General features: G+C 40.9%; 1 protein-coding gene across 2 annotated transcripts; it reads left to right on the top strand.

Annotated features, from left to right (window-relative positions):
- Positions 1–9,512, top strand: slc7a8b (solute carrier family 7 member 8b). Of its 2 annotated transcripts, XM_037786333.1 has the most exons (12): positions 1–156; positions 1,561–1,753; positions 2,161–2,365; positions 2,932–3,083; positions 3,968–4,093; positions 5,188–5,341; positions 6,411–6,534; positions 6,818–6,921; positions 7,417–7,513; positions 7,624–7,773; positions 8,121–8,298; positions 9,040–9,512. In XM_037786333.1, exons 2-12 carry the CDS (start codon positions 1,594–1,596, stop codon positions 9,147–9,149), a joined length of 1,560 nt encoding a protein of 519 aa, XP_037642261.1. In that variant the 5' UTR covers positions 1–156; positions 1,561–1,593; the 3' UTR covers positions 9,150–9,512. The 2 variants fall into 2 exon arrangements, with proteins under 2 accessions (XP_037642261.1, XP_037642263.1); XM_037786335.1 differs by lacking the exon at positions 7,417–7,513 and having other exon boundaries at positions 7,578–7,773.
- Positions 9,513–9,696: the final 184 nt, after the last annotated feature.

Below are 9,696 nucleotides of genomic sequence, written 5' to 3'. Positions count from 1 at the left end.
CGCTGATTGGTTGAAAATACCCAGCTTTTCTATTTATCGAGGCTGTCAGCTGGAGGTCTTTTGTTATCAGCAGACAGGAAGAGTTTACCCAACATGAAGTCTGTCACTTAACAGGGAGCTTTCAGGGGGTTTCAAGTCACTGCAGCTGCCGAAAAGGTGAGTCCTCACTTTTATTTATCAGCTGTTTCTGCAGGTTTATACAGAAAAACACAGAGCATGAGGTTAGTGGTGCTGATCAGGTGCTGATGGGCTAATTGCTAATTCCGGTTAGTGGTGACACAGGAACTCAGGTTGGTCCTGCAGAAATGAAATATCTTATAATTTACCAGTTTTTTAAATTAAAGTTATGTCTCTCATTTTACTTAAACAAATTATTAAAAGTCTGTTTGTGGTCACTAGTAAATCTAACAGACTATTAGGGCCACATTGAGGGGAGAAAAAATCGAGAGATTTCGACAAATAAAATCATAATATTACCAGAAAAAAAAGTAAGAATATAATGAGAATAAAGTCATACTATTTCAAGAAAAAAAGTAGTAATATAACGAGAAAAAAAGTCATATCCTCCTCCACAGAAGAGGGGATTTCCCCATCAGGTCTGTGTGGTTCTTTCTTGCACAATCTTTTCAAGGTCCTCATACTGATGATAATGTGGTGCTGATGTGCCAGAAGATTAAGTATTTCGTTATTTGTGAAACTTATACTAAAGTATAACTCATTTTCCTCATTTGCTCTATTTCCCCTCTAAAATAACACATCAAATTATTGCTTTATAATACTATGATTTGTTTTCTCTAAAAATATGACTTTATTCTAATAATATAACAACTTTTTTCTCCTAAACTTATGACTTTATTCTCATAATACTTGGACTTTTTTCTTCTAAATTTATGACTTTATGCTCATATTCCAACTTTTTTTTCGTAAACTTCTGACTTTATTCTCATAATATAAAAAAAAAATGTTCTTAAACTTCTGACTTTATTCTCATAATACTATGACTTTTTTCTCTTAAACTTATTACTTTATTCTCATAATACTATGACTTTTTCTCTTAAACTTATTACCTTATTCTCATAATAATACAACTTTTTTCCTCTTAAACTCCTGACTTTATTCTCATAATATTAAGACTTTTTTTCTCGTAATATTATGACTATATTCTCATATTATTACGACTTTTTTTCTTGTGATCCTAGGACTTTATTCTCATAATATTACGACTTTTTTCTCTTAAACATATGACTTTATTCTCATAATATTACGACTTCTTTTCTTCAAATAGTAGGACATTATTCTCATAATACTACAACTTTTTTTCTGGTAAACCTATGACTTTATTCTCGTAATAGACACTTTATTCTCCAAATCTCTGATTTTTTTTTCCCTCAATGTGGCCCTAATACTCCGTCGTAAGATGGAAACCAAAGGCATCAGCACTGTTGACATTTAATGGTCCATATAGGAAAGTGGTGGAGAAATGACTCTGCAGTTCTATATCCTGGACGTTTGCTGAGTTGTTCATCTTTTTTTAAACAACTCTACCTTCATTATGTGCAGGCTTAGTAGGGAGGAGCTGGACAGCACTTCAGGATGACCCAGGGTCCCAAGAAGCGGAGCGGCAGCAGCGGGGGTGGCAGTCACTCGGAGCCCCCAGACTCCCAGTCCGGTGTGGGGAACGATGCAGGAGGAGGCTCCGGGGTGGCTCTGAAAAAACAGATCGGCCTAGTCAGCGCCTGTGCCATTATAATCGGTAAGTACATCCATGTGCTGTTTGTTTCCCTTCACTCATGAACTGTATGAGTGTATCCCAAATGAAGCATATTACCCTCAGGCAGTGAAGCTCCCACCAGTTTATAAGAAAAGGACAATTTGCATAAACAATCCATTGCATATAACAGTAGAGTTGGCTTTTATACAGAATGTATCATCAGTGCAGAGTGCAGACACAAATAGCCAAAATGTAGTAAAATAAACACCTAAATATGTATTTTGGATGTTTTCTTTTCACTAGTCTGAAAGAAGACGTGTTATGGGGGCAAAATAGCCCAAAATCTCAAAAATTGTTTTGCCTGGGGTGTCTCCCCTTAAAAGGTAACGCTGATGGAACATCCAACTCTGTTTCTGATTTGTTTAATCTGTCCTCTGTGACTCCCTCAGGCAACATCATTGGATCAGGGATTTTTGTGAGTCCTAAGGGGGTCCTGGAGAACGCCGGCTCGGTGGGTGTGTCCATCATTGTGTGGGTTTCCACTGGAGTTATCACAGCCATCGGTGCTCTCTGTTATGCAGAGTTAGGTGTGACCATCCCCAAGTCAGGGGGAGACTACTCCTACGTCAAGGACATCTTTGGAGGACTGGCTGGGTGAGAACAAAATGCTATTTGTCTGATTATCATGCTCAGATTAAAGCCCCTATGTGTATCTAAAAATCTGATTAAGGTGACTTCTCTTGGAAGTATCAAAAGTAGTATTAGACACAGATCTGACGTGAGGATGCTGAGAATAAAGGGCTGAAAGCAACACACACTGAACTCATGTTAACTGGGACATTTTTCTATGAACAAAAACTTCACAGACCTTACACAGCAAGAATGAAGCAAGCCTTTTGAAATGAATGAGAATTTGCAGTAACCCCCCCTCACCCTCATCCCTCCCCCCTCCACAACCATGATCACCACATAATTAAGGCCACTACTAATGTATATTGTTTTGTGTGTCCAACATCACAGAATGCCGCTGACCCAGTTCCACTCATTTCTCTTGTCTTTAACAGCAATGCCCCAGTGCATTTCTATAATGCACCTCTTAATTTCCTTGTTTTCCATTTACATTCTGTGGTAACGAGGGCCAGCTTGCTCACACAGTGTATGTGGTTGTGTGCACTCACTGGTGTCTCATTAACCGAGTCCTGCCTGTGTCGTCCCACCAGGTTTCTGCGTCTGTGGATTGCGGTGTTGGTCATGTACCCCACTAACCAGGCTGTGATCGCTCTCACCTTCTCCAACTACATCCTGCAGCCCCTCTTCCCCTCCTGCCTCCCCCCAGAGAGCGCCCTACGCCTGCTGGCCGCCGTCTGCCTGCGTGAGTCATGAAATTAAACTGAAGATTACATGGCTGTTGGTTGACGCAGGTGCATTAACAAACACAGAACATGACGCAGCATTCGAAGCTCACGTTGAAGAATAATTTCAGGCACGGTGAATTTATTTGATTTTTATCAAGACTGTAGACCGTTTGTTAAAGAAAGACACCCAACTCTAAAAAAAAACATTATAGGTGGCAGATTTAATTGTTGGTGAGGGTATATTGTGGATGTGCAAAAACTATGTGGCCTGGCAGTAAATGCACACCAAATGCAGCACCCACAACAGTAGGCCTACAACACAGTGTGTAAAACAGTTTTATTATGTCTTCTGTATCTGGAGGAGCTTTGAGATAATTTGAGTAATCTCATCTTGAGTTTGACAACCAGCTTGGTACAAATTTTGAACAAAAAAACTGAAAATCAATGTACCAGGCAACAAAAGATGCTGCATTAACAATGCATGAGCTGCATTATGTGGCAATGTAGGAGATTGAGCCATACTAGGGACCAAAAGTCAGGATTTCTCAACCCATGCTGCATTGATGGCTCTTGTGATGGCAATGTCTATCTGTCAGTCGGCCCACCGCCTTGGTCCAGACTGACATATCATAAAAACTGTGTGAAGGATTAAGATGATCACATTTAGAATGAGTTGGCATGCTAATACACTAATATGTTAGCATTTAGCTCAAAGCACCACTGTGCTAAGTACAGCCAGAGCCTAAGAAGGGTGAAATCAACACTTGAGTTGCACGAGCGCCATTTTGCACATTCTAGATGGCGTCATAATATTTGCAGAAAAACGTACTGTATGTCAGTGGAATAGTATTTATCACACGACAACAGATATCATGCTGACTTTCCTCTTGCTGTCCTGTAGTGTTGTTGACATGGGTGAACTGCCACAGCGTGCGTTGGGCCACGTGTGTCCAAGATGTCTTCACCACTGGCAAGCTTTTGGCCTTGGGTCTCATCATAATCACGGGCTTCGTCCAAATATGCAAAGGTAGTATTCAGTCAGTCTCTTTCACTCAGACTAATATTCTTTTATCTTCTTGCTGTCCATGTCTCTCTCTTAGGGCAGTGGTTTAAAATCTTTTTGTCTTTTAGCCTTTTTAATGTGAAGCAGTGTCAACTCAGACTGCTGGATGTCAGAGTTGGGAGCAGTTTAACCAAAGAGAGATGTTCTTTTCTCAGAGTTTCATTTGAATAGTATTTAGAGGTCTGAAGAGGTAAAACTATCCAGTATTTTACAATAAATATGTAGTTTTACTCTTATTTCTTCTTAATCATCTTGCGACCTCATCCTCCCCCCTAGGATTCAGGGGAACCTACCCTTTCTTTTCAGTGTAGTGTAAAGTCCCCATCATGCATTACCTTTGTGTGAGCATACTATATTTGACATAAAAAAACTTTTGTTGAATAAATATTTTTTAGTTTTTTCAATGGGAAAAGTTGTATTTAGTGCAGCATCGATGCTACGCTAGGCTTTTAAGATTAAAGGCGTGATGCCAAAAGAGGGGGAAACCGTTTTTTGAAGCAGCAACGCTTTAGCTACCATCACAATATAGTCCCCTCGTGCCTCTCACGGGATTTGTGATTCCAAAATGAAAGAGGGATTATGGTCCCTCATAGCTCTTCATCCTACTCCTAATCCACAGCACACACACAAACTCATTCATGTGACCGAGCACCCTCATATCCCACTTTGTGTGCCATAGAAGTCAGAGATGTAGCCTAATTAACGTCTCTCTTGTGCAGACCTTTATGTTGACTAAAACTATCTCTGGATTTCAACAAATGAAATACTTTATAAGGCATTCTTAATATTGTTTGGGTAAAAACCTGAAGAACAAAACACCAGACCTCTCTGAATATAAGTCTTTCATAACCACAAGGATGACATGTATCGTAAAACCACATTATTAGATCTCTGCATCCGTAATCAAAAGGCAGGAGTGAACTATGTACAACATGGAACAGAAAGACCTTTAAACGTCCTTTAAAAGCATCTTATGTTGTGTCTGGTGACCTCTGCTGCTCAGATTGTGGTAGTGAAAATCTGCTCACATCAACTTCACTTTGCTTTTTGGTTCACAGGTCACTATTACTGGTTGCAGCCAGCACACGCCTTTGAGAACTTCCGAGACTACGACGTCGGTCACATAGCTCTGTCCTTCCTGCAAGGCTCCTTCGCTTATGGAGGCTGGAACTTCCTCAACTATGTCACAGAGGAGCTGGTCGACCCATACAAGTAACACAAGCACATTTGCACAAACAACAAGCCCCCCAAAAATTAAAAAAAATAATTGTGCAATTGAGATAAAAAATGTATGGTTTTATAAAGACGTTTCAACAAAAAATAAATAAAACAATGACAATTTAAGATTTTATCAATGAGAAAAAAAAGTTCTGAAATAAATCAGCGCAACATACTGAAGGAGATGGCAAAACGAAAAACAAATAATTTTGCCAAGAATAACATAAACATGAGATATATGTTAACATTTGTGACAGAGGACGATGTGTTGCAACATGATAGCATTTATCCCACAATCTGTACCTAATAGAGAATTTACAGAGTTGTTCTAAATCTTGGAAAAAGCAAATGATTTACATGTCTGATGTTGTATGTATGCATTACTGAATGTGTCTGCAAACATCTATTAATTGTTAGGGGTACCTAATGCATCCCACGCACACACACATTTGTATAAAAATGCATGTTAAATACACAATATGTGGTCACTTTATTAGGTACACCTGTACAATCTAATGCAATCGAAGAGAGTTATATCCATTGTAAAGGCAAGAATTAGATTCACCGTACTTTGTTTTGGGCAGTAAATATGAAATTAGATTCATTAACATTAAAGGAACAGTGTGTAACAATTAGGGGGATCTATTGGTAGAAATGGAATATAATTAAGTGTTTTCTTTAGTGCATAATAACCTGAAAATAAGAACTTTCGTTACCTCAGAATGGGCTGTTTACATCTACAGTACATACGGAGCGGGTCCTCTTCACAGAAACGACCGCCATGTTACTACGGTACCCCAGAACGGACAAACCAAACTCTGGCTCTGGAGAGGGCCATTCATGTTTTCGCGTCAGCCACTGTAGTTCTCCTACACGCTTGGCACACGGGAGAAGCTTCAATTGTTTGCAATCTGCAACCTCACCACTAGATGCCGCCAGATCCCACACACTGCATCCTTTAAATGTTTGTTCAATTTAAACCACTTAGAAATGTTGATCCCAGACACCACAGGCAACTTCATATACCATGAACCGCTATCTTTTTCTTTCATCCTCCTCCCAGGAATCTACCGCGTGCGATCTTCATCTCCATCCCCGTGGTCACCTTCGTTTACGTGTTTGCCAACGTGGCCTACATCACGGCCATGAGCCCGCAGGAGCTGCTGGCCTCCAATGCTGTGGCAGTGGTGAGAAAACAGACCCACCACAATAACTCTGAATGTAGAGAAAGCAGGTAGCTAGAAGCTTATCAGAGCTTGAAATGGAGAAGTCGCGTTGCCCAGCAACCGTTTACAGTGACCACATTGATCTGACTCATACTCCCCATCATTAAGCTTGTAACGCTCAGTCTGTCGCCCTTTGGCTCTCCATTTTGAAATGTCTTGATTACTCGCTGTAATTCAAGTATGTGTTTTCAAGTGTGTACTCGTTCTCTCCTCCTCTTCTCTCCACTCCTAATATTCCTCCCAGACATTTGGAGATAAATTGCTAGGAGTAATGTCGTGGATCATGCCCATCTCTGTGGCGCTCTCCACCTTCGGGGGGGTGAATGGCTCCCTCTTCACGTCATCGCGGTCAGTTTGTCCTCCCCCCCCTCACGTTCTGTCCTCTCTTTCTTCTTGTTTTAACTTCTGTGGTTGCCATGCCTTTTTTGTTGTTGTTGACGCTCATCCCTATGCTGATATCTGAGCCCATACCTGTAGATGGAGATGGAGAAACTGGGTAGGCAGGGTGAAAATGAGAAGCTAAACAGGAATAAAATGCATGAGTAGTGTAAATGTTCACCTCTGGGGCCACGGGCTGGATTTCAGATTGTAGGGAAACAGCCTGAATAACAAAAATGTATTCCTCTGGTAAGATGACCCCACTTGACCAATAACCCAAAGTGCTGCGCCCGTTGTACTCCTGTTTTCACCCTCGACTTGTGCAGTCTGTCTCTTTGGTGTTGCTTCCGTTATCACCTGAACTGTGTGTTTCCTGAGCTCTCAGCTGGCGAGTGCTCACGGTACACGAGCACCAGCTGGCTCCTCTCTCAGGACTCAACGCTCTTTGGTTCTTTGGTCTCTCAGGCTGTTTTTCGCCGGAGCGAGGGAAGGCCATCTCCCACGTCTGCTGGCCATGATTCACGTCAAAAGCTGCACTCCCATCCCAGCCTTACTGTTCACTGTGAGTCCTGACAAAAACACTTTTTTTTCTCCTTTTGTGTGCTCTTTGTCCTCACATTGTGCAGAAATTATGACTTCCCCCCCCCCCCCCCCCCCCCTCGCCACATTCAGTTGATGTCCACTCTGCTGATGCTGTGCACCAGCGACATTTACACCCTCATAAACTACGTGGGTTTCATCAACTACCTCTTCTATGGCGTCACTGTCGCCGGGCAGATTGTGCTGCGCATCAAGGAGCCTGACATGTATCGACCCATCAAGGTAAAGACGTGGACAGAGCACTCAAGTGCCATGGCATAGTAGCAACACAAGGGCGTGCCGTGATATCAAGTATTGTGTAGTATTCATCTAAATGGTTTTAAGCGGTCTATGGAAGGCTACAGAGATCACTTTTTGGCCAAACTTCTATCTAATTCTGGTTGATTCATAACGAACAATCCAATTCCAATCTGTTAAAATAATGACTCCGCACTGACTGATCAAAAGAGGTATCCATGTGGCACAGAAAAGGTGTCTAAAATGTATCAGTACTTGTTTAATGATAATAAGACCACATGTGATTTGACTTTTTTTCTCTTTTACAACACCGTCTGTCCCTCGTCCCCCAGGTGAGCCTGGTATGGCCAGTGATCTACCTGCTGTTCTGGGCCTTCCTGCTGGTCTTTTCACTCTACACTGAGCCTCTCGTCTGCGGTATTGGTCTGGCCATCATGATGACTGGTGTCCCCGTATATTTCCTGGGAGTCTACTGGGAAAACAAGCCACAGTGTTGTGATATTACTATGGGTAAGGCAACATCCTGGCGTATTAGATAAAAGACGTCAAGACCTTGAAAGCGTTATTTGACCTCTTGAGATGCCCACAAATGTAAGTCTCTCCACTTAAAAGTGAACCGCAGTGTGGTTCATTATTAAAAGCAGCGGTTAACAGGTTAAAGTACGCAGATGTTCAGTTTTTTACTGCATTTGTCAGCATTAAAGGTGACTCTACTTCACTTGTAATCGGGCAATTTCACTTCCTGAGAGCATCCTTGCTGGTTGGAGACGTGTAACCATGGTAACCCGTGCCAACCTCATGTGACCAAAACGACAACTTGTGGGAATCAAAGTCTGAATTAATTTTAAATATATATTACACCTAGCAAAGTAGAATCTTATACATACACTTAAATTGAAGTGCTATTGATGTTACAGCTGTCAACATCTATTATGAACGTTGTTGTCAGTGCCGCATTGCATCGTGGGATATTTATGCCGCCGTAGTGTCCATGCAACTTATGTCATTCACTGCAACATGAAACCAACATACACATTTGGGATGTTTACGTTTACAACTGTGAAACGGTCTATAGGTGTAATTGTATCTCTATAAAGTAAAGGTATAGGATTCATTAAAGTTTGAAGGAGAACATAAAGCTAGAATGGTAAAGGGTTTATTAATCAGGATAAATGCCAACAGGTTTCTTTGAAATGTCTATGTATGAACCATTAACACTAAATTATTTCCATGGTCTCTTTCATCATCCAGGTAAAATAACTCATCTGTTCCAAAAGCTGTGTTCGGTGGTCTATCCAGTCATGGAGAAGACTGTGGAGGAACATGAGCCTCAAAACAAAGATGGAGGTGACCAGTACTGAAGAAGCCCTCAAATGGCTGATTGAACATGTCCATAAACAAACGCTGACAAATGCCTCACACTTTTTTGGGGGAAAAACGCACTTGGGGGAAGACTCTCAGAAAGATTAGCACACATATTCACTTGTTGTTCGACAACACTGGACACTTACTTTGAATTTATGACGCACTGAAATTACGAAAGTCTTTTTTTCTTATGAGAATTTGAAACTTTGTCCTTTTTGGCTGTCTTTTATGTCTTGTTTGAGTCTGGGAGGCAGCGGAGAATATTTTAATATGCAAGTTGTATGTATTGTTCAAGGTCTATGTGTTGTTTATATTCTCACCCTGCTATAGTAACACTAAAATGATATTTTTCAGCTGGTTTAATGGTTTTTATTCTCATTGCACCCATAGCATCGTCACATGCCAACACTGGGTAACACTTTATTTTATAGGTCCGCAAATTTCATGGTATGAGGTGATGAGGGAATTACTACCAAACTATCTTAATATTTAACTCAAAATGTATCGAAAATTACTTTATTATAAACATTATTTAATAATTAT

This window comes from Sebastes umbrosus, chromosome 12 (genome assembly GCF_015220745.1).
Source record: "Sebastes umbrosus isolate fSebUmb1 chromosome 12, fSebUmb1.pri, whole genome shotgun sequence".
NCBI lineage: Eukaryota > Metazoa > Chordata > Actinopteri > Perciformes > Sebastidae > Sebastes > Sebastes umbrosus.
This window is presented reverse-complemented; position numbering and strand designations above follow the sequence as displayed.

Excerpts from the sequence above, each read along its gene's own strand:
- slc7a8b (XM_037786333.1), top strand. The coding sequence starts at position 1,594 with ATGACCCAGGGTCCCAAGAAGCGGAGCGGCAGCAGCGGGGGTGGCAGT. Across the intron at positions 4,094-5,187 it reads CTTCGTCCAAATATGCAAAG|GTCACTATTACTGGTTGCAG; the intron begins GTAGTATTCAGT and ends TTTGGTTCACAG. Across the intron at positions 8,299-9,039 it reads GTGTTGTGATATTACTATGG|GTAAAATAACTCATCTGTTC; the intron begins GTAAGGCAACAT and ends TTCATCATCCAG.